The sequence below is a fragment of the Trichechus manatus genome, unplaced genomic scaffold (assembly GCF_000243295.1).
Source record: "Trichechus manatus latirostris isolate Lorelei unplaced genomic scaffold, TriManLat1.0 scaffold00049, whole genome shotgun sequence".
Lineage (NCBI taxonomy): Eukaryota > Metazoa > Chordata > Mammalia > Sirenia > Trichechidae > Trichechus > Trichechus manatus.
The window spans coordinates 9,827,289-9,852,415 of record NW_004443985.1 but is presented as its reverse complement, the minus strand read 5'-3'; the positions used below and the strand labels follow the sequence as shown (position 1 = coordinate 9,852,415).

At 39.3% G+C, this 25,127-nt stretch overlaps 1 protein-coding gene across 4 annotated transcripts in view; it reads left to right on the top strand.

Moving 5' to 3' along the window:
* The window catches only part of RBMS3 (RNA binding motif single stranded interacting protein 3), an 827,213-nt gene that overhangs the window by 493,582 nt on the left and 308,504 nt on the right, over positions 1–25,127 (top strand). For all 4 annotated transcript variants that reach the window (XM_004377362.3, XM_004377363.2, XM_004377360.2 and 1 more), the window contains exon 5: positions 9,263–9,420. In XM_004377362.3, the coding sequence (XP_004377419.1) occupies positions 9,263–9,420 (158 nt within the window). The remainder of the gene's footprint in view (positions 1–9,262; positions 9,421–25,127) is intronic.

The window sequence follows — 25,127 nt, the reverse complement described above, 5'->3', positions numbered from 1 at the left end:
ATGTTGTGGGGTTGTTAACCAATGTCATAAAACAACATGTGTACTACTGTTTCATGAGAAACTATTTGTTCTGTAAGCCTTCACCTGAAATACAACAAAATAGAAAAAAAAAAAAAAGGACTTGGTAATATAAAAAGAAAGAAGAATCAATAGCCTACTGTGACCCGCAGGAGTTATGTTACAGGGAAAAAATAGGAAAGTTCCCTAAAACAGTGCTACTTAAAGTTTAGTCCACAAACTGTTACTTGTCCGCACTAAGTATAGGAGTTTGAGTAATCAATTAAAACCTTTTATAATAATTTGGTATTAACATGGCATCAAATCTAAAATGTAATTTTGTGTCTGTTAAATATAATAATAAAAAGTAAGGGCTTATATTTTTCAAATCTTTTTTTTTTTTTTTTGTCTTCAACAAACTGAAATTTATTCTTTCACAGTCTAGTAAGTTAGAAGTCCAAATTCAGGACATCAGCTCCAGAGGAAGACTTTCGCTGTTGGCTCTACAGGAAAGTCCTTGTCATCAGTCTTTCCCTGGTCTAGGAACTTCTCAGCACAGGAACCCCAAGTCCAAAGGACACGCTCTTCTCTTGGCACTACTTTCTTGGTGGTATGAGGTCCCCCTGTCTCTCTGCTCGCTTCTCTCTTTTATATCAGTTTTCAACTTTCTCTCTACTTCTCAGCTTTCTGGTAGAGGAGGCCTTTGAGGTACAAGCAATTTTCCTCTGCACTTATTCATAATATCCATGACAACCACTGTGCTTCCTATGTTTTTTGAACGTGAGGGTCCTCCTTAAACATCAGAATGCCAGTCCTCACATAGTGCAACTCTCCTGCATCTTGGTCAGGGGATGAGGTTTTTCTCTCCACATCCACATCTCCCAACACATTGTCCAAGGCCTTCACCTTCTTTCCAGAATGTCAGTCAAAGGTGATACGTCAGTGGGGGTTTCATACCTGAGATAGCTCTGCTCTCTGGTCCTTTTGAGATTAACTCCTACTTTTTCTTCCACTTTAAAGACTGCCCCCACCTTCTGCTCTCATCCCTGTGTCTCTTCCTTCCTCCCAGTATTCTGCAGGGTTGCCATTTTGAGATAGGAATGGGAACCCAGGAGAACTGGATCTTGAGAACTGGGTCAGTCCTCATGGGTATGAAAGCAGCAGCAAGATCATTAGCTGAGGGGCATTCACAGCAATGGGAGCATGGAGTCAGAGGCTGTTATTTGAGTCCTCAGGTCTTGTTGTTGCTGTTAGCTGCTGTAAAGTCAGTCCCCCCACCCCGAGTCATGAAGACCCCATGTACAACATAACAAAATGCTACCTGGTCCTGTACTATCTCCACGACCTGTTGCAGAGTGGACCATTGTGATCTGTAGGGTTTTATTGGCTGATTTTCAGAAGTAGATTGCCAGGTCTGTCTTCCCAGTCCATCTTAGTCTGGAAGCTCCACTGAAACCCGTTCAGTATCAGAGCAACCTGTAAGCCTCCACTGACAGATGGGTGGTGACTGTGCATGAGGGTCTCTTGCAAGGAAGCGAGAATGCTACCACTGAACCACCACTGCCCCCATGAGTCCTGATGTAGTACTTACTAAATACCAAAACCAAAAAACCAAACCCGTTGCCATTGAATCGATTCCGACCCATAGCGACCCTATAGGACAGAGTAGAACTGCCCCCATAGGGTTTCCAAGGAGCTGCTTCTAGATTCAAACTGCCAACCATATTTTTGTAAATCTTTTTATTTTCTATTAATTCATTCGTATTGTCTTTTACAAAATACTGGTTCACGGCAGATTGGAATAAAAAATGGTCCTTACCCCAGGTAACTTGAAAACACTGCTCTAACTTCTCTATTTAATGCCAGTAACTATTTCCTGGATGTGTAGTTGTATTTTCCTGAAATATAAGTATTATCAGACTGTTGTTAAGTTGCGTAGTGTTCGACTAACAGCCTTTATCAGAATCAATTTCAAATAATAGTCATAATGCATGCCCAAGAAACACAGACCCAGACATAACCTTTGGTCTAGATATGGGCCACAGGTTTGTTCTCTATGCATATACTCATTTGCTTAGCTATATTGAAGTGTTCTGAAGTTCTGCAGTTGTCTTAAACTTCTTAAAAACAAATGAGTGACAATACATCTTAATTTGGCAGTTTACATTTACGAAGGAACCCAAGGAAAGGGAAGCCATTTCAGGGGAAATAAAATTATTTACATATTCTTAGTGAAGTGATAAGCCTCTGCTTCCATTAACAATGGAGAAGATATGTATCTCTTCTAATTTTTTCATGAGCTGTTGACAAAACTAAATAATAAATCAAGAAATCCTTATACAGATGAAAAGATGAAGAAACAGATCAAAATGGGTGATTTACTTATGGTGACATGGTCAATTAAATGTAATAGCTGTATGAATTGTAGTTGTATACTTTTACAAACTAGTGTATGCCACAGTATATTCATTCAGTGGCTATGTGCAGAGTGCTGACTAGGGCTAGGAGCTCTTTCTCATAGCCTTAAGTCTGTAGATAAAGCTAATTGATGAATAGGTAAAAGTGAATAGAACAAGGAATTCAGAGATAATTTATTTTTGTCGGTACAAATATTCCTTTAAGCCATAACCTGTTGTCACTGGACTTTAAGACGACAATGTCATGAATTGGAAAGAATACTTGACCAAGTATAAAAGCATGTGGGCTCTATTTCTGGACTTTTGCTAATTGGGTGGCCTTGGGAAAGTCATAATCAATCGTATGGCTTCTGTATTTTTCATCTGTTAAATGATCAGATTGGACAAGATGCTTCCTTAGGTCCATTCTGGAGCTAAATGTTCATGAATATTTAACTTTAAAATGATTTTTAAAAAGGTCTTTTGGATTGTAGTCATTGCATGAGAAATTTTCCTGAAACATTGAAAGGAAAGAGCTCTTAGGTTCATAGTGTCAATGGACCTTTTGAAAGTGACCATCCACTTCCATAACTTGATAAGTAAATACAATTAAAAAATAAAAATATAGATGTATATACTATTTTCAAGTTTATTCTATACAGAAGTTATATGCTCTTGTCAAGACAACAAATATATTCAAGAGTAATTCTGTATTTCGAAGGAGAGAATTACTTAATAAATAACACTACCCGACATAGTGCTGTGAGGTGACACAGGACCAGGCAGTGTTTCATTTTGTTGTCCATAGGGTTGCTATGAGTAGGAACTGAATCAATGGCACCTAACAACAACAACCCAAAGCTATCCACCACACGTATGACAGTTGGTCTTACTGTGGTGGCTTGCGTGTTGCTTAAAGCTATGCCACCGATATTTCAAATGCCAGCAGGGTCATCCATGGTAGACAGGTTTCAGCGTAGTTTCCAGACTAAGGCAGACTAGGAAGAAGGACCTGGAGGTCTACTTCTCAAAAACTTGGCCAGTAAAAACCTTAGGAATAGCCGTGGAACATTGTCTGATATCGTGCCAGAAGATGAGCCCCTCAGGTTGGAAGGCACTCAAAATGCAACTGGAGAAGAGCTGCCTCCTCAGAGTAGACTCAGCCGTAATGATATGGATAGAATAAAGCTTTAGGGACCTTCCTTTGCTTATGTGGCATGACTCAAAATAAGAATAAACAGCTGCAGATATCCATTAGGAATCAGAGCATAGAATGTACAAAATGAATATAGGAAAATTGGAAGTTGTCAAAAATGGAATGCTTGAAGATTGATATCCTAGGCATTAGTAAGCGGAAATGGAATGGTATTGGCCATTTTGAATCGGACAGTCATATGGTCTACTATGCTAGGAATGACAGATTGAAAAGGAATGGTGTCCCATTCATCATCAAAAAGAACATTTGAAGATCTATCCTGAAGTATAATGCTGTCAGTGGTAGGATAATATCCATACGCGTACAAGGAAGACCAGTGAATATGACTACCATTCAAATTTACACACTAACCACTAATGCCAAAGATGAGGAAATTCACGATTTTTACCAACTTCTGCAGTCTGAAATTGATAAAACATGCAATCAAGATGCATTGCTAATTACTGGTGATTTGAATACGAAGGTTGGAAGCAGAGAAGAAGGATCTGTAATTGGAAAATATGGCCTTGGTGATAGAAACAACGCCAGAGATCACATGACAGAATTTTGCAAATACCTTTTTTCAACAGTCTAAACAGGTACTGTATATGTGGACCTCACCGGATGGAAAATCCAGAAATCAAATCGACTATATCTGTGGAAAGAGCCTATGGAAAAGCTCAGTATCATTAGTTAGAACAAGGCCGGGGGCCAACTGTGGAGCAGACCATCCATTGCTCATAGGCAAGTTTAAGTTGAAGCTGAAGATAATTAAAACAAGTCCATGAGAACCAAAATATGACTTTGGGTATATCCCACTTGAATTTGGAGACCATCTCAAGAATGCATTTGATGCTTTGAGCACTAATGACTGAAGACCAAACAAGTTGTAGGACGACATCAAGGACAGCATACACGAAGAAAACAAAAGGTCATTAAAAAGACAGGAAAGAAAAAAAGACCAACATGGATGTTGGAAGAGCCTCTGAAACTTACTCTTGAATGTAGAGTAGCTAAAGCGAATGGAAGAAATGATGAGCTAAAAGAACTGAATGGAAGATTTCAAAGGTTGTTTTGAGAAGACAAAGAAAGTATTATAATGAAGTGTAGAAAGACCTGGAGTTAGAAAAACAAAAGGAAAGAACACGCTTGGCATTTCTCAAGCTGAAAGAACTGAAGGAAACATTCAAGCCTCGAGTTGCAATTTTGAAGGATTCTACGTGGAAAATATTGAACGATGCAGGAAGCATCAAAAGAAGATGGAAAGAATACACAGAGTCACTGTGCCATAAAGAATTGGTCAGTGTTCAACCATTTCAGGAGGTAGCATATGATCAAGAACTGATGGTACTAAAAGAAGTCCAAGCTGCACTGAAGGCATTGGCAAAAGACAAGACTCCAGGGATAGACAGAACACCAGCTGAGATGTTTCAGCAAATGAATGCAGCACTGGAGGTGCTCACTTGTCTATGCCAAGAAATTTGGAACACAGCTACCTGGCCAACCCACTGAAAGAGATCCATATTTGTGCCCATTCCAAAGAAAGGTGATCCAACAGAATGCAGAAATTATTGAACAGTATCATTAATATCACACACAAGTAAAATGTTGCTGAAGATAATTCAAAAATGGTTGCAGCAGTACATTGACAGGGAACTGCCAGAAATTCAAGTCGGATTCAGAGGAGGACATGGAACGAAGGATATCATTGCTGCTGTCAGATGGATGTTGGCTGAAAGCTAAGAATACCAGAAAGATGTTTACCTGTGTTTTATTGACTATACAAAGGTATCCGACTGTGTGGGTCATAAGAAATTGTGGATAACATTACCAAGAATGGAAATTCCAGAACATTTCATTGTGCTCATGCGGAATGTGTGTATAGACCAAGAAGCAGTCATTTTAACAGAACAAGGGGATACTTCATGGTTTAAAATCAGGAAAGGTGTGTGTCAGGGTTGTATCCTTTCACTATACTTCTTCAGTTTGTATGCTGAGCTAATAATCTGAGAAGCTGGACTGTATGAAGAGAGAAAAGACCAGCAGGATTGGTGGAAGGCTCATTAACAACCTTTGATATGCAGATGACACAACCTTGCTTGCTGAAAGTGAAGAGGACCTGAAGCACTTACTGATGAAGTTCAAAGACCATGGCCTTCAGTATGGATTACACCTCAACATAAAGAAAACAAAAATCCTCACAACTGGACCAGTAAGCAACATCACGATAAACGGAGAAAAGATTGAAGTTGTCAAGGATTTCATTTTACTTGGATCAGCAATCAACACCCATGGAAGCAGGGAGTCAAGAAAGCAAATGACGTATTGCATTGGGCAAATCTGTTGCAAAAGACCTCTTCAAAGTGTTGAAAAGCAAAGATGTCATTTTGAGTTCTAAGGTGAGCCTAACCCAAACTGTGGTGTTTTCAGTCACCTCACATGTATGCAAGAGCAGGACAATGAATAAGGGAGACCAAAGAAGAATTGATGCCTTTAAATTATAGTGTTGACAAAGAATATTGAATATGCCATGGACTGCCAGAAGAACAAAGAAGTCTGTCTTAGAAGAAGTACAGCCAGAATGCTCCTTTGAAGCAAGGATGGTAAGACTTTGTCTCATGTACTTTGGACATATTATCATGAGGAACCAGTCCCTGGAGAAGGATATCATGCTTGGTAAAGTGGAAGGTCAGTGAGAAAGAGGAAGACCCTCAATGAGATGGATTGACACAGTGGCTGCAACTATGTTTTGTTCTGTTGTCATAGGGTCACAATGAATTGGAACTGACTCGATGGCACCAAACAACAACTCAACTGTATATTCTCTCTGCAAATACAAATTAAGGACTAATCCCACCCAATGCTATATCGTCACTGTGAGTACAAATTCAGAAGTTGGCCTTGCTGTTTAAATTTAGATTTAGAGATGAGTATAGTTTACTGAGCATTTTTTTTTTTTTAATTTACTAAGCTCTATGTAATTATTACATATCATTTTGAGAAACTGCTATGCGTTCCACACTTAGGGACTTTGGAAATGGATTTGAATCAGGATAAACCAGTACACTGCTGCTCAGAGAAAATGGTAAGATCTGTACAGTACCCGTGGTAAGGGGGAAGGTTGCGTGTGGTTGTTTAGCCTGACTGAGGGCTGAGGATTGCAGAATGCTGGACCCTTTGCAACCCATTTATGCAACTGCATTATGCTGTGATTCACTCGTTGGGAAGCTCTGGGTTACGGCAGGCTGTGAGACATGTGTCTCTCATGGAACCTGAGTAGGTCTGGGTGTATAGGACCTGGCAGTCACAACATAAGACATCTGTTCCTTTCCCAGTTCTCTTGTAGGCCTGATTTCTTCCCAGAAGAAAAACTCAGCGTGGTGCTAGTGTGCTTCTAACACCTCTCTTCCTTACAGATCACCTTTGTAACAAAGAGAAGGTCAACCATGAGACTCAAAGCCCTCTGCAAAAAAAAGAAAAAACAAATCTACCTATAATTTCAAAACAATTGATTTATTTGCTATTTTTGCAATTGTCTGTTTATGACAAGCAACACTGGCTTTGCAGTAATGGTGGGAACATAATGTTTTCTTTTAAAATAGATTTATTTAACCCCCAAAGGTGTACTGATTGAAAGAAATCTTATTTAGTAAATAATAGTGCATACCTGGTAAGAATTTCTAAGATGAGATACGAATGATTGAAGCACAGCAAACATTGGGCTGATGGGAAATATAGCTAGCTAGACAAGAAACTTGGTTGCTAAATTGAATTCTAGCCCTGTCACTAATTATTGGATTGTTTTTGGGCAAAGTGATGACTCTCTCATGCCTCTGTTTCCTCATTATCCAGTAAGTGTCATAATATTTGCCAAGCTACCTTTCAAGTGACAACGTGGAGATTAAAGTTAAATGATGGATAGTAAAGTACTAGAAAAGTTAAAAATTGTATGTGCATAAGGTTCCTTATTCTATATCTGAAAGTTCTCTCTCTCTTTTTTTTTTTTTTCCCCCCACTATTCCAGCCAAAAAATAAGATTATAATCATTTAGGAAGGGTAATATTATATCTTTTTTTCTTGTTAGGGTCATACCATAGTGAAATGTGTGTGTGTGTGTGTGTGTGTGTGTGTGTGTGTGTGTGAGAGAGAGAGAGAGAGAGAGAGAGAAACTGGCTTTAGCTGTACTGTTTCTGCTTCTGTATTATTCCTGAATACAAAAGCTGTAGTTCTTTTTCAGATTGATTACATCTGTTTATTTTTTGCTATTTTCCATGATGATAAAAAAAGAAAATTTAAGACTAAGTTATGTTTAAAAAATGAACCTAATTATAGAATTTATTCATCTCAGAGCTTAATAAAAAATATTATGACCTGCCTAAACATTTAGAGGTGTTAAAAATAATGAAATTTAGTTGCATACCAAAATTGATCCTTAACCTGAATTAATATTTGAGATCTTGCTTACTGTGTATTTTTATTGTACCTAAAACCTTGAATTTTCTACATAATATAACACAACTCTTCACAAAAGGTATCTTGCTATTACATAATGTAATTTCCCATGGACTGCAGAGTGTCTTTTTCCAATTTAATCTCATTATTTTCTCTGAAGTTAAGGTTGTTATTTTCATCAAAATATAATGGTTCAGCTAAGTATCTGATAATGTTTTAATATCAGCTGTTTAATCATATCAAGTTTATGGCTATATTTTTATTCTGAAGTAAATATACAACTTATTTTCAACTTATCAATTCACTGTATAAAATAGAGAACATCTGTACGCTTATAAATATCAGCAATTGTGGTTTCATCCCCATTCTATTAAACAAAGCCTACTTAAACAGTGTTGCTACTGAATCAGGAAATGTAGACACCCTACTCTCATTCCTCTGTAATATTCGTGTGTGACCTATGGCAGTGATCCTCAACCCTGAGCGGTCATCAGAATCACCTCTGTAGAGCTCGTCAAAACAGATTGCTGGGCCCCATCCACAGAGTTTCTGATTCTGTAGGTCTGAGATGGGGCCAGAGAATCTACATTTCTAACAATTTCCCAGTGATGCTGATGATTCTGTTCTGGGGACCACACTTTGAGAACCGTTGGTCTACTGGAAGGCAGTAGAGCAGAGTGGTCAAGACCGTGGACTTTGATGAAAGGCCTAGCATTCAGGCCTGGTTTTGACACTTACCAGCTGTGCAACTTGGACAAGTTAGGAATCAACTTTGCCATCTCTAAAATAAGAACTAATATTTATTGGGAATATCAAATGAAGTAAGTGCTTAGAACAATGCCTAGCATGTTATGTGCATGCACTAAATAGAACGTTAGTAACTAGGGCTGGTTGTAATTAAGAGTGTTAGTAGCAGAAGTAGTCTTTAGTGTTAAAAGAGAAGAATATGTATGTGTACCTTAGTTAAATTGCAGCAAGTTTATAAGCTTTTGCCAGGGAAGGCTGGACAAAGAGCTGGCTTTCCTGGAAGATATTCTTTCTGTGACAAACATTTTGAGCTAGAAGAAAATTTGGGGAAAAGTAGTGCCCCTAGTGAAAGCACTTTCAAGAACATGTTGGAGAATGGAATCTTGATTACAGTTTAAGCAAAAGTGTATCTGTTTGTGCAATAAGTTTTTCAGTATCCAGAACTTAACTGCATTTGTTTCTTTCCTTCCCTTAGCAACAAGAGCAAGACCCAACAAACCTATACATCTCAAACCTCCCCATTTCTATGGATGAGCAGGAACTTGAGAATATGCTGAAACCCTTTGGACATGTCATTTCCACAAGAATACTAAGAGACGCTAATGGAGTCAGCAGAGGAGTTGGCTTTGCCAGGTAAATCACTTGCTCTGTTTAAATTCCATCCTCATTGTTCCCTTTTAATTCTATTTGTTTCTAGTATTAGGGCCCAAAGTGAGAGAATATGCAGAAAAAAACTAACAAAAAAACAGGAGCTTTATAAAAGTATCTCTGTTTGTATCTTTGCTTCCAGCCAAAGAATTCCGATGTAATTATAAATACAGTGTGCTTGCTAAAATATGTACATAGAATGTTTATATGTGTCTTGAGTCATAATGATATGCATACTCAGTTCCCAGGCCTGTCTGTGCCTGTAGATCAACACAATCAGATGCTGCCAGTTTCTGTGGGGGAAAATAAATGCCCAGAACCCCAAAGCAAAAGAGCCCAGGTGGTGAACAAAGCATCCAAATGTTTTTGCACTGCTTTACCAAGAAGAGAGTTGGTAGAATTTCTCAGCAAGGAGACGAGAGGAAAGGTTTAGAGAAACATGAATTGTTGGGAAGTCCCAAGGAACCCAATAATATAAGGGGAGGTCAAGAGGGTGTTTGCGTTTAGCAGAGCCTAGCTGTGTGTTTTCGATGTTTTGAGAAGGACAGGAAAAAAAGCAAATTGCTCTTCTTTCATTGTTGGAAAAGGAAGAGTAGTTTTCATTTTAACTTTAAGGGAATGTTTACAAAAGAGGATCACGGCCAGAAATGAAGTTAAAATGGTTGTACCTGCTGTGCTTTCATGAAAAACAAAGCGAAAAGAACCACAGAGAAAAAGCAACTGCTTTTCTCCATAAGAAAGATGCAAAGCAAAAGCCTTGTCTCCATGGTTTGGTGCCTTTATGTGCGTCTCCAGCTAACCTGACATAGATGGATGGAAGGATGTTATGTGCCACATCTGAAGTCAGCCCATTGCAAACAGGTTGTCCACCTAGAATGAACCCTGCTATGACATGGAAAACCATTCCAAACCAACTTCTGTTAACCCATCTTGGAAGATAACAAATTGTATTGTAAATGCAAACTGATCTCTAACTTGACTTCCTTAAGGTCAAGGACCATGTCTTAAAATTCTTTTTATTCCCCACAATAGTTTATACACAACCAGTAGACGTATGTGCAAGGTACTTGATAGTTTGATTAGAAATAAGCAGAATGAAGAAAATCTCCCTGATTTGAATGTATTTATGAGACATTCAGGCTTTAGAACACTGATGACTGTTGATTTTTATGATCAAGGCAGAGCTAAGTCTCTGAATTTTGCCTAATGAGTCCTTGAATGTGTACAATCTGCTGTTGGAGGTTTGACTATCACTGAAACGACTGATATGTTTCAATTTACACAACGCACAACTTCCTTTAGTTCTTCTTCTCCCCAATCCCACCCCTCAAAAAGAAAACTCTTCTGTAACAAATTAGTTTCTCCCTCATTTGATCTCCTACTGAGAAACGAACGTATTTCAAATTCATCAAGAGAACATATTTTCTAAGACAACGTGTAGTGATGTTTTTAAAACAGAATTTTTTTTTGCTACAAAGATTGAGTTATTCATTTCTTTTCCATTTATCTTTTCTGGACATAGAGTTTGCTTAAAATGAAGCATATTCTTCTTTAAGTGCAGAGCCAAGTAGTATACATTGTAAAAGGCAAAACTATAATCATAGCATAGGATACCATGAAGTGATACAACTTAACAAGATTATTGTCTTTAGAGTGGTGAAGGGTGGGGATTTTAAATAATCATGTGCCTGATCCAAATGCAGCCTCTCCCTCCTCCAGTGCGTTTCATATATAGCAGCAGTAACGTTCCCTTAAAAATGCAAATCAGATCATGCCAGCGGGCTGCTTACAACTCTTCAATGCAGCCTCAGCGATTTGCCTTGCTGACCTCAGCAGCATCCGTGACCTTTCTCACCTTCCTGGCCTTGTCTCTTCCTACCAAGTGTCTAAGGGTGCAAGTCAGGAAACTGCTGTTTCCCTGGCTTCTTCATCATCCCCCAGCTGTGGGCTTATATGTCCTTTCTTCAAAGAAGCCTTCCTTCACTAACCTCCAACCCCAGCCTTCAGACAATGTTAAGTGCTCTTGGTTCAGCTCCTGTAAAAGTTATTTTTGTTGTTTGCTTGTTTTTTTTTTTAATGTAATTTATCATAATTGTAATCAATTAGTTATTTATATGTTTACTTAATGTCTGTGCTTATCCACAAGATTGCACTTGCCATTAAGTTAGGGATCATGTCTGCATATTTCATTTTGGGGTGAATTTTTGGGTGGTTGGTTAATTGTACTATTACCATTCTATGAAATCCCTGAATGGCTAAACTCAAAGCAAACTTTGAGGTTTGAACATGAACTATTGGCAGTCACATTCTAATACTGAAACTTAGGTTTTGGTACTCGAAATCATATATTTTCTAATTTCAGAAAGTGCTATATTGTTGGAACAGGAAATCGTAAGTTGAAGTCAAGACAATGATTTCTTATGCCTAAGAAATTGAGACGGAAATAGAATCTATCTCAACTGTGTAAGAAGCCAGAAACCAATACACTATAAGTATTTCATTCTCCATGTATCTTAGACCATAAGTTATGAAGAGCAGGATCTCATATGATGTATGTAATTGCATGGGGCAAGAGTTATTAACTTAATTTTAGCTCTACCATAAGTAAGTAGATCTGCCCAAATTCCTACTTCTTGATCTCTCCAACATGTTGATCATTCACACCTTAAGACCTTTACGGCATGTGCTTTCCTTCTCTTTCAAATACCATCCCTTCCCTTTTTTCACTCAGCCTTTCTCAATGCGACTTTCTTCTCTGAACCACAAAACGGAGATGATTTGAGTTGCTGTTTTCTCAATTCGTTGAAGGACGGTACACAGCTAGTGAGAGAAGTTAATGGATTACATGCAATGGCAGCCTTGGGGCAGTGGTCCTCAAAGGATAGTTCCCAGATCAGCAGCGTCAGTATCACCTGGGAACTTGCTAGAAATGCAAGTGATTGGGACTCATCCCAGGTGTACTGAATCGGCAATCTGGAGGATGGGGCCCAGGAATCTGTGTATTATCAAACCCTTTAGACTCTGTTGATCTCTAAAGTTTGAGAACCATTGCCTTAGGGCATTAGGGCTGGTTCTCAGAATTATCTGGAAGGCCTATAAAAATGCTTATTGCTGTTCCCCCTCCTAGAGTTTCTGATTCAGTAGGTCTGGGGTTGGACTCAATAATTTGCATTTCTAACAAGTTCGCAGGTAATGCTGACACTGCTGATCCAGAAAACAATTTGAGCACCACTGTGCTAAAGCCATCTCTAAATTTTCTAGGTAGAATTGATTTTTGTTGGTGCTTCTATCATACCGTACCACTTTCTCAAAATGTACTAATGATGACTCGATCTCCCTTCCTGTCTCTCAAGGGTAGAGACCGTTCCTTGTTCTTCTTCATATATGTTCCAGAACCTAGAATGTTGTCTGACATGTAATTGACCTTCAGTAAATTTTCGATGATGAATGAGTGAAATCACTTTGTTATTTTTTTGACTGTAGCAACATGCGGGAAGACAGCCTTTGATGATAACGGTAAGGCAGGTTCTGATGTCGGCTGTCCTGCAACATTAGAGCAAACGGTGGTAGCATCAGCCATTCTATTATTATTGCTTCACAAATTGTTTCTTCCTCTGAGAGTTCACAATGCCACGGGCATTATTAAAATAATATTATTATTTGATTGAGAGAACAGCCAGCCTGTAATTGTGCCTGGTAAAGTTTTGTACATATCTCTTGAAGTTATGACTTATCTTGAATCATGAAACCTGAATAACTCAGCAGGCTTCACTTTGAGTATTACCATAGTCACTCTTAACCACCAGATGTGGTCCCTGATCCATGTTCAGGGGATCTGAAAATTCCTCTGTCAGGAAAGAAACCCCCCCCCCGCTTACTATTTTACTTGCAAACTGTACATTAATCGTCTTTGATAACCATCGCTTCAAAGTAAAAGTAGAATCTTCATTTTATATTTAAAATGCTGAACTTCAAAGCGTTGATTTGAATGCCAGTAGGGTGCACAGGACAGCGCAATTACAGGCTTTTCAAAGTTCCAGAAGCACTAGATAGTGTCTGAAATTACAGACAGTTTATTTTATTTTTTGTCGGTGTTTTTTCTTTTTTTTTTTTTTTTCTCTCGCCCTCTCTTAGTCTCTTAAAAAGGTTTTGTAAGATCCACTCCTCTCCAGGCAGCATTTTATAGCAGAGTCATAAACGTCTAAAAACAGAAGTTTATGGTGGGAAGGCCGACAGTCAGAGCCACAACCACGGAACGCAGGGTGCTCACGGTGCCCACAGACTACCTTGCCTGCGAGGGTGAGGATCAGAGCATAAATCAGCTGGAGTCTGGAGGCACAGAGCTGTGTGTTCATGCTATCCATTTCCAATTCCCAGAAACATGAGACCATTTGTCCAACAAAAATCACATTGAGAGAATGTTCTAAGAGGCCGGGAGAGAGTGACCCAAAGTGGAGAAGGAAGGGGGGATAAGCATTCACAATGAATCCAGCTTCAACATCTGGGAACATAGACCCTCTTTGAGAACTGCAGTTACTGTCCCCTGGTGAGTTAAAGAGCGTGAGAGACTGATGAGAGCTGAGACCTTTATGTGTTGTAGTATTTTTCGCCCCTCTTCAGTACTCTTTAATTTGAGTCTCATGGAGCTTTGTTTGAATGACTTTTAACGTACGGCTAGCTCTCCCTACTGAATTAGCAAGTTTTCTAAAGAAATAATTGAAGTCCTCTGTTCTTTCACTATGTTAAAAAAGTAATTATGGTTTTAGGCAAGCAAATATTAGCCTGATTTTTAAAAATCAGTATGAAAAGGAAGCTGAAGTATTCTTTTTTGTGTGTTTTCTTTTAATAATTTTGAATATCCTTAAATTTTTATCAATTCACCACCTACCGCTTGATACCTCTTCTTGCCCCCATCCTCTTCTACCTTCTGAAATACAATGCAAACGTTGATTCTGAATAAATATAATGAAAACATAGAAATTTAAAAAAAATTATAAAGCAAATGCCAATATTTCCTTTGTAGGCAAATATACCAAAAACCAGAACCAAACCCGTTGCCACTGAGTCAATTCCAACTCACAGCAACCCTATAGGACAGAGTAGAACTGCCCCATCAGATTTCCAAGGAGCAGCTGGTAGATTTGAACTGCTGACCTTTTGGTTAGCAGCCGAGCTCGCCTTTAAAACCACCGTTAAGTCTATCAAAATTTGTTTTTTATTGTTTGGAATTTGTCTTTATAATATCTACCTTGAGTTCATCTTTTGATTGGTGATTTCTCCCTTACCTTTTTGGCAATTCTTTTGTCATTGCTATTAGTATCTCAAACACATGGAACCAAGAAATCACACGTGACCAAAGAAAATCTCTAAATATAAACTTAGTGATTAGTAATCTCCAAACCACAGCTGTGTTTGCACAGAAACAGGTTACAATTGTGTTTGCTGATTTGAGGGAAATGAAGGCCGTTATATTTTATTCTTTTTGATAATTTTAATTCCTCTCCCAATTGCTGACAGATGTGGTCCACTGCAGAGTATACTTCTGGCCCACCCTCCAGCTTCTTCGTCTTTATTCTTGTTTTGTGTGTGTGTATCTTCTTTTACCCTCATCTGTTTCTTATCATTGTCTCTTTGTCTGTCTGTCTTTTACCATCAGAAAGTGGAAAGTTCACGATCACGGCTGGAGGAGGCAGAACATTCTGCTTTCTTTCTCCGTATATTCTGAACCCTGGGTTCCAGAACCACAACTAACCAATCAATCAAACAAACAAATTAATTAAACCACACCAGATAATCTGTTATTCTGAAATTTCCTGGACTTAATTCTTGTTCTATGCATGCTTTGTAAAAAACTGGAGAAGGGGAACATATGTTGTATTCTTTCATTATTATAAAGTTTAAATGACTAGATTCCAGAGCTTGCCTTCTGCAGAATGGAAGCAGAGGTCCGGAAAAGGAAAGCTGTAAAACTGAAGATGGAAACCTTTGTTACCTCCAGATTAGAAACAATGGCCAGTCAGTATGTTCGGGGCCTGGAAGACCTCTCCGTCCTATACCTACTGTAAGCACAAACCATGACGGAGACTCTGGGCGTTCAGAAGGCTGTGGGGATTTGAGATGGGTGGTCTGCTTCCAGTCAATAGAGAGGAAAGCCTTGGAAATCTAGCACAATATGCTCTGGACTAGAAGTTTGATTCTCTTTTATTTAGTACCTTGTGTTGCCGTTAGGTGCCGTTGAGTCTGTTCCGACTCTTAGCAACCCTGTGTACAACAGAATGAAACACTGCCCTGTCCTGCACCATCTTCACAATGGTGGTTATACTTGAGCCCATTGTTGCAGCCCCTGTATCAATCCATCTCACTGAGGGTCCTCCTCTTTTTTGATGACCCTCCAGTTTACCAAGCATGATGTCCTTCTCCAGGGACTGGTCCCTCCTAATAACATGTCCAAAGAAATCTAGCTATCCTTGCTTCTAAGGAGCATTCTGGCTATCCTTCTTCAAGACAGATTTGTTCGTTCTTCTGGCAGTCCATGGTATATTCAATATTCTTCACCAACACCATAATTCAAAGGCATGAAATGAGGGACCAGCTTTCTGTAAGTTGGACCAGTCTATTGCTTTTCTATATCCCCATGCTTAGAAACCTGGCTTTAGCTTACATCTCAGTTTTGTACTTTGTAGCTGTGTGTTTTGGGGCCAGATACTTAAACTCTCTGAGCCTCCTTTTCTGATATGTAAAATTTATTCATTCATTCAATTCATCAATAAATACGTTGTGGGTACTATTAGTATGCCAGTCATTGTTCCTGGTGAAGTAATTTATAGGTGTATCATAAAAGAATGTAAGCTCTGCTTTCATGGAGTCTACATTCTGCTGGATGAGAGATGGCAATCACACAAATAATTAAATATCAACTATTTAGTATTATAAAATATAAAGTGTTTTAAAAGAAAACAAATGAGTATGATAGAAAGTATGGGGGTAAGAAGTGGGAGGTCAGGGATAGGAAGGCCTTTTGAGGAGGTAACATTTAAACTGAGATGTGAACGATAAGAAGAAACCAGTCTTGAGAATCTCTCGCTGGAGTGGGGAGGGCAGAGAGTTTCCTGTCAAAGGGAAAAGGGAGTAGAAGATCTAAGGTGGGACAAAGTTTGGCATGTTTGGGAAACAGAAATAAGGCAAACTTGTTAGACCACAGAGTATGGGAAAGAGATGTAATAGAGAATACTATCCAGGAAAAAAATATGGCTGTAGCTCAAAGAAATTGATTAAAAGATATAAAACATTCCAGTGGCATTTGATGACAGGCTTTATCTGAACCTGAGCATACTATGCTTATTAATTCCTTCTTTACCTCAGTTTTAGTTTTTTAATTTAATTTTCTTTCGTTTCATTATCAAAAGTCCCTTTGAAAACACCAATGTATGGTTAAAAGATAGATTTAGACTGTTATGCATCTGGACAAGTGTTTACACTAGAGTCAGGCACGTAATCTAAGTGAGAGAAGCAGTTCCTAGATTGAGTGTTAAAGAAAACATTTTTTTTCCTTTACATTTTTCTTGAAACACACAGCCTCTGGGGTACCCTTTGGTTCCTCTGTGTTTGATAGTTTTATGTGTATCTATCAGGGTGCTGGCTGGAAGCAGAATTTCACCCTAGGTGATTGAAATGAGGAGCTAGAATGAAGGATTATTTCCAGAAGTGTGGGCAGAGTTAAGGAAACTGATGAGGAGGTGTTGACACACTCAGAGACCAGCAAGAGAGAGAAGTCCTTACCACACCTAGGGGTGAAGGGGCAAGTGGAGAGACATGGAGGAGGGGCTGCCTGGCAAGAGTTGTAGTTAGGGAGGGATGCAATCACTGTTAGACCCACTGCCAGATGTGGTGGCAAAGCAGGAAGAGACGAGGAAGAACCTCTCAGGCCTCTGTCTACTCCTGCCCTCAGAAGTCCTGCCAGGCCTCCACTATCTGGGCCTAATGGAAGCCAACAGATAAGGGAGACATGGTGATACAGTACATAGAAGGGTCATTTCTTAAGGGCACAGAACAGGGCAGCGAAGGCATATATTGTCGTTGTTGTTAGGTGCCTTTGAGTCAGTTCCAACTTCTGGCAACCCCACGTACAACAGAAGGAAATGCTGCCCTGACCTGCACCGTCCTCACAGTTGTTGCTATGTTTGAGCCCATTGTTGCAGCCATTGTGTCGATCCGTCTTGTTAAGGATCTTCCTCTTTTTCGTTCACCCTCTGCTTCACCAAGCATGATGTCCTTCTCTAGGGATTGGTCCCTCCTGATAATATGTCCAAAGTAAGCAAGACAGAGTCTTCCCATTCTCACTTCTAAGGAGCATTCTGGCTGTACTTCTTCCAGAACAGATTTGTTCTTCTGGCAGTCCATGATATAGGGTATATTCAATCTTCTTCACCAACACCATAATTCAAATGTGTCAATTCTTCTTTGTTCTTCCTTTTTCTTTTTCCAGTTTTCATGTATATCAGGCAATTGAAAATACCATAGCTTGAGTCAGACGCACCTTAGCCATCAAAGTGATGTCTTTGCTTTTTTTTTTAACACTTCAAAGACGTCTTTTGTAGCAGATTTGCCCAATGCAGTATCTCATTTGATTTCTTGACTGTTGCTTCCATGGATGTTGATTGTGGATCCAAGTAAAATGAAATCCTTGACAACTCCGATCTTTTCTCCTTTTATCATGATGTTGCTTATTGGTCCTGTTGTAAGGATTTTTTTCTTTATGTTGAGGTGAAATCCATACTGAAGGCTGAAGTCTTTGATCTTCATCAGCATGTGCTTCAAGTCTTCTTCACTTTCAGCAAGTTAGGTTGTATCATCTGCATATCGCAGTTTCTTAATGAGTCTTCCTCCAATCCTGATGTCCCTTCTTCTTCATATAGTCCAGCTTCTTGAGTTATTTGCTCAGCAAACAGACTGAATAAGTATGGTGAGAAGGTATGACCCTGATGCACACCTCTCCTGATTTTAAGCCACGCAGTATCCCTTGTTCTGTTCAAAGGACTGCCTCTTGATCTATGTCCATATGGGGGAGGAGCAAACAGGAAAACATGCAGATAATTTTTTTTTTCTCTTGAGTCCACTATTTAGAAGAAAAAAAAAGGTAAGATCAGTGATAATAACGTCTGATACTTCATCTAAGGACTGACAATTGATGGGTGCCATGAAGAAAACCTGGCTTAGACCATCCTATTTCTCAAGAAGAGTCAGAAATGTAAATTTTCATGTGAAATCTTCCAATTTTCATTGTTGACAACTATTTCAAAATTTCTGAAAATTCTTTGTATTTCAAACAAAACGTATCTGTAGGTTGGATTTGGCCCATGGTCTGTTGTTTGAGACACCTGACACAGAATTCCGGAACAGTATTTTTCAACCCTGGCTGCACACTGGCATCCCCTGGGGTTCTTTTAAAACTATGTGTCTGAACCTTATGCCAAATCAATTAACTGAGAATCTCCTAGGTTGGGGCCCAGGCATTGGCATTTTTAAAAATAGTTTCCTGATAACTTTAATGTACAGAAATTTTTAATAAGCTTTTTATTTTGGAAAACTTTTAGATTTACAGTAAGAAAAGTTGCAACGTTAGCACAGAGTCCCCGTATACCCCACATCCCACTTCCCCCATTGTTAACCCATTGTATTACCATGGCCCATCTTCAAAATTAAGAAACTGACATGGGTACATTGCTATTAACTAAATTCCAGGCTTTATTTTTATTTTGCCAGTTTTTCCATTAAGACCCTTTTTCTGTTCCAGGATCCAATCCAGGGTACCATACGCGTTTACTTGTTACGTCTCACCAGTCTGCTCTGGTCTGTGGCAGTTTCCCAGCCTCTTCTTGTTTTTCCTGAGTAATGCTGGCCAGGTATCCTGGAGACTGTCCCCTGGCCCCCAGTCTGGGTGTGTCTGATGTTTTTCTCATGATTAAACTGGAATTATGGGTTTGGGGAAAGAACGCTATGAAGGTGAAGTGCCCTTGTTGTCACATCTTATCAGGGGTAGCACCATGTTTGACTGGGTAGAGTGGAGATAGCAGGACCCATCCAGCTTCAGAACAGATATAAGTCCATCAGTATGGGAAATCAGAAAAGGAAGACCAGGAGGCCAGCTATGGCGTTCCATCTCTTCCAAATAAGCCATCTGAATTGAGAGTTAAGAAACACAGGTTCTATTCTAGGCTCATCCACTAACTAATCTTTAGGGAAGCCAGCCACAATCTCCCAGTATTAGTTTTTTCATCTGTACAACATAGAAATTAATATCTGAGGCCATTTCCAGTCCTGAAATTAAATGCAGTCCTAGAACTGTGGGGTGAGTTTCATTAGTAAAATAGTGTTCATCTTTACATTTCCTAAGAGAAGTGAGTTGTTATGCTGAGCAAGGTACAGCCAAAATACCTGGGTTTCTGCAAAGGCAAGGAGGCAGCTCTGCTTCACTCTTTGTCATTTATGACACTGGTATCATAAGAATGTCAGGCACCTGGCAGGAAGAACAAAGAATGCAAAAACTAAGAGAATTCAACTCATTCATTCACTCATTTGTCCCTGGGACACACTATTAATCCTTCTGTAATACAGATTAAGAAGTAAATGACATCATTTGTTTTTGAAATATCAGGAGTACATGCACATTTTAGTATTTAATTTTTTTTTGTGTGTGTGTTGACACTTTGCATGGATCTTACCAGATATGAGGGTGAGTGGCTTGGAAGCCGGGCACTCTAAGTTGCCAATGATTTGTACAGGGCCTGTGATTGCAAAACCTCAAAAATTTCACAATAGTGGAAACCTCTAATTAACCATAATAAATGAGAGTACATTTGTTTTTGATCCGTGGTTAATAATGCTTATTTCTTTAAGAACGTAAATGGAGAGCTTCTTTACTGAGGTGAGATAAACGTGTTCTAGGTAGGCTGGAAATGGCTTTGCAAAAGATTTTCCACTACTGTGAATTAAGTCTGACCCAGAACATTCTACTTATATTGGATCAGGCTCTTCTCTGCTGTAATTTGCCTGTGGGGATTGTATTGTCTATGAACCTAGCTCTTATTAGTAGCTCTTTTAAAAAAAAAAAAAAAAAATCACAATTCTGTGGTACATTTCGAATGACTGAAACCAGGATCCTAGGCAGTAGGACAAGAAAGAATGTCAGACAGGACCTTTACCATGTGTTTCTATTTAAACATCAGACCTAACAGAAAACCTTGAAGCTTTATACAATGATTAGAGCTTGTAAGAACCTAATTAACGTATTGTTGGGTGAATGGTTGGCCTGGCACACGAGCTGTTCTGAGGGACGCGAGGGGGTTCAGGTGCCACCAAGGAAGAATGCATGCAGTTGTACTGATTCAGTGATTCTGAAAGGGACGTGTAAAGGCAGCTGGTGTACCGTCTTTCCAGACCCACTTAATAATGCTGGTGTCGGTTTCAGCTGAAGCGTGTGCCAGATTTCAGATAGCTTGAGCTGGCATCTCAGCATGGTTAATTGTGAAACATGAGAAGAAAATGGGTACGTTTTTGCCAAGATGGCTATTCAAAGCCCACCCCTTTCCTCACAAAGCTCTGGGGTCTCACTTTGGTTCTGTTCCCACATTAAATGCAGTAGGAACACCGAGCCTTTCGCCTCTGGCAGGTCCTCTGTTACCGTCTTTGCTGGGACTGCTTGGCCTGGTTCCGATGTGCCCCATGTATTAAAATGAAATTGTCACTGCTGGGTGGTGCAGCGTAACATGGTTTGACACTGAACGCCGGCAGCTACAGAGAACAGACTTCTATTGCATTTATTCTGTCAGAGACGAGAGTCTCTGAAGGCTCGCTGCAGACATTCGCTTAGTTAAATCTGAATGAAGCCAAAGTGAGCAATCTAAGCCGCTGTCTTTGTGTTCATAGAAACAGCCCCCATCTGGCTTGCTATGGCTGTAAAACAGTGCTAAGATGATCAGACTTAGAATCCAGAAGGGATAACTTGAGGCTGTCAGGCCAGAAAAAAATATTTTAGGAGGGGAGAGAGGTTAGTCACCTGATTCCCTCGTTTAGCTTCCCCTGTGTTCTCTAAAACACATGATGTAGAATCAAGAAGCACGCACACACAAGTACACAAACACACACGCACGCATACAAATGAACCCCCATCTAGTCTTAGTCTTCATTTAAAAAGTCCATGTCATTTCAAGACAAAGAGAAAGGATTTGATTTGTAGGACCCTTGCAGGCAAGCTTCAGATTTTTAACTGCCTTTTATCTAGATGAGTGCCCAGAGAGGGATCGAACGGGGAGGGGGCTCTGGGGTATAAGCTTTTCACTCTGTAGCTCCCCTGGAATAAAAATTCCATAAAGTAACATCTGTAGTAATTAAGGGCTTACATTTCCTCTCCCATTCATGTCTCTGCTAGGAGGAAAGGTTATTTTCCCTAAGAGACAATGGATAGTAGATCCTGTGGGAAGAGAGAAGGAGCAGAATTAGAATTCTTTTGTTCCTAGAAATGGAAGTTTCCTATCTCAAAAATAATAATAATAATAAGCTGGATGACTTACTGTAAAAGGTTCTCTGAAAATAAAACAAGAACGTTATGAAAATTATACTTAGCAGCGCCTGAATATTTGGAATAGAGAGAGATTATTCTTGCCTTCCTAGTCCAAAAATCTTCTATTTGGGGGGAATTTGTGATTAAGTGGTGAATATACTAAATGTTACCTTTGTTTTTATTTTTATTTATTACAAGTCAAATAATACTAAGCTTAAAACTCCCCCCCCCCATTTGGAAAAAAATTGATTCTTTCTTAAGGCTTTCTTCAGAGTAACACTTCTGTGGATCCAGTGTGCCCATGGATAAAAGAAAGGCTAATCTGTTCATGTCCTATTAGTTACCATAATAGCAAGACCAGCTACATAATTCGTGGGCCCAGGGAAAGATGAAAATGTGAGGCCCCTTGTTAAAAAATTATTAAGAATTTCAAAACGGTGACAGCAGAGTGTTAAACCAAGTGTGGGGTTGTTCTAAGCGGAGGGCTCTGTGTGACCGCGCAGGTCTCAAGTCCATGAGGTCACTCCTGCTTTGTTGGTAGAGATTTTCCATTTGTATCAATATAGAAAGATGTGGGTCCCTCTTAGTCCTCATAGGAATGTTCATCTGAGAACAAATTTTTAAAAACTAGAGTCAGAAAATAATTTGTTGTTACTGTTGTTGTGTGCTGTTAAGTCAGTTCCTGCTCAAAGCGACCCTATCTGATAGAATAGAACTGCCCCGTAGAGTTTCCTAGGCTGTAGTCTTTACAAGAACAGATCACCAGGTCTTTCTCTTGTGGATCCTGGAATTGCTAACCTTTTTCAGTTAGTAGCCAAGCGTTCACTTAACCGTTGTGTGAGCAGGGCTCCTTTCAGAAGATAATTATAGTTCCTCAAGTGGAACCTGTATCTGATATCATCTTCAGACTCCTGAACCTGATAATTCTGATGCACTTGTCTGTGTGTTAGCTTATTTCCAAGAGTTTCCCCAGTGAAATTTCCACTCCATCCACAGTCACCTGCTCAAAGGCCCTCTGGTGTATCCAGCCTACCCTCTGCCCTAATTCTCTCAAGAGGGTTTTCCTGTCTTCTGTGCCTACTTAGTGTCTCCCTGGCTTCTGGGCTACCTTCAACTTTTGATATCCTATAACTATAATGGAAACCCTGGTGATGTAGTGATTAAGAGCTCGGCTGCTAACCAAAGGCTGGCAGTTGGAATCCACCAGCCGCTCCTTGGAAACCCTATGGGGCAGTTCTACTCTGTCCTATAGGGTTGCTATGAGTCGGAATCAACTTGACAGAAATGGGTTTGGTTTTGGTTTTTATAACTATAATAAATTATCACTCATTTGGCAATTGTTAACATATTTTTTCCTTGTTTCCTCACGCGTGTAATATGGGCTGAAAACACCCAGAAAATTCGGATGTAGGAAAGCTTTACAACTTGTGTCTAAGGGCTCCATTCCAGGAAGGTGCATATTAATAACAGCAAAAAATCCAAAGTCATAATTTGCCTTTTAGCCAAATTTCACACATTTCATATACATTCTTTCATGCATATGTGTAATGTTTCTAAAAATTTAATATTTTCTTTAGTGTACTGTTTATGGGACTTAATTTCCTTTCATCAAAATCAACCCTTTAATTTTTATCTTCCCAACCCAATTTTCCACCACTCGTCTGTCAGTGTGTCATACTATGGTGTCTTGCTTGTTGCTTTGATAGTGGAAGCTATGCCAACGGTATTTCAAATGCCAGAAGGGTCACCTATGGTGGACAGGTTTCAGCGGAGCTTCCAGACTAAGACAGACTAGGAAGAAGGACCTGGTGATCTACTTCTGAAAAAATTGGCCAGGGAAAAGCTTATGAATAGCAGCAGAACATTGTCTAATATAGTGCAGGAAAACGAGCCTCTCAGGTTGGAAGGTGCTCAAAATATGATTGGGAAAGAGCTGCCTCCTCAGAGTAGAGTCAACCTTCATGACATGGATGGAGTCAAGCTTTAGGGACATTCATTTGCTGATGTGGCATGACTCAAAATGAGAAGAAACAGCTGCATATATCCATCAGTAATTGGACCGTGGAATGTACAAAGTATGAATGTAGGAAAATGGGAAGTTGTCAAAAATGAAATGGAATGCTTGAAGTTTGATATCCTAGGCATTAGTGAGCTGAAATGGACTGGTTTTGGCCGTTTTGAATCAGACAATCATATGGTCTACTCTGCCGGAATGACAAATTGAAGAGGAATGGCGTCACATTCATTGTCAAAAAGAACATTTGAAGATGTATCCTGAAGTACAGCGCTGTCAGTGATAGGGTAATATCCAAACGCCTACAAGGAAGACCAGTTAATACGACTTACACACCAACTTCTAATGGCCAAAGAAGAAGAAATGGAAGATTTTGACCAACTTCTGCAGTCTGAAATGGATAAAACATGCACTCAAGACGCACTGATAATTACTGATAATTGAAATGTGAAAGTTGGAAACAAAGAAGAAGGATCTGCAGTTGAAAAATATGGCCTTGGTGATAGAAACAACACAGGAGATCATATGATAGAATATTGCAACAGCGGCCACATATTCTTTAGAAATGCCTTTTTAAAAAAAACATAAATGACGACTATACACATGAACCTTGCCAGATGGAATACACAGGAATTAAATCAACTATATCTGTGGAAAGAGTCGATGGAGGAGCTTCATATTACCAGTCAGAACAAGGCCAGGGGCCGACTGTGGAATAGATCATCAATTGCTCATATGCAAGTTCAAGTAGAAGCTGAAGAAAACTAAAATAAGTCCATGAAAGCCAAAGTACAGCCTTGAGTATATTTCATCTGAATTTAGAGACTATTTTAAGAATAGATTTGATTCATTGAACACTAATGACCGAAGATGAGACAAGTTGTGGGAGGACATCAAGGACATCATACATGAAGTAAGCAAAGGTCATTAAAAGACAGGGCAGAAAGAAAAGACCAAAATGCATGTCAGAAGAGACTTTTAAACTTGCTTGTTAATGTAGAGTAGCTAAAGTGAACAGAAGAAATGATGAAGAAAAAGAGCTGAACAGAAGATTTCCAAGGGCAGCTTGAGAAGACAGAATAAAGTATCTAATAAAATGTGCAAAGGACATAGAGTTAG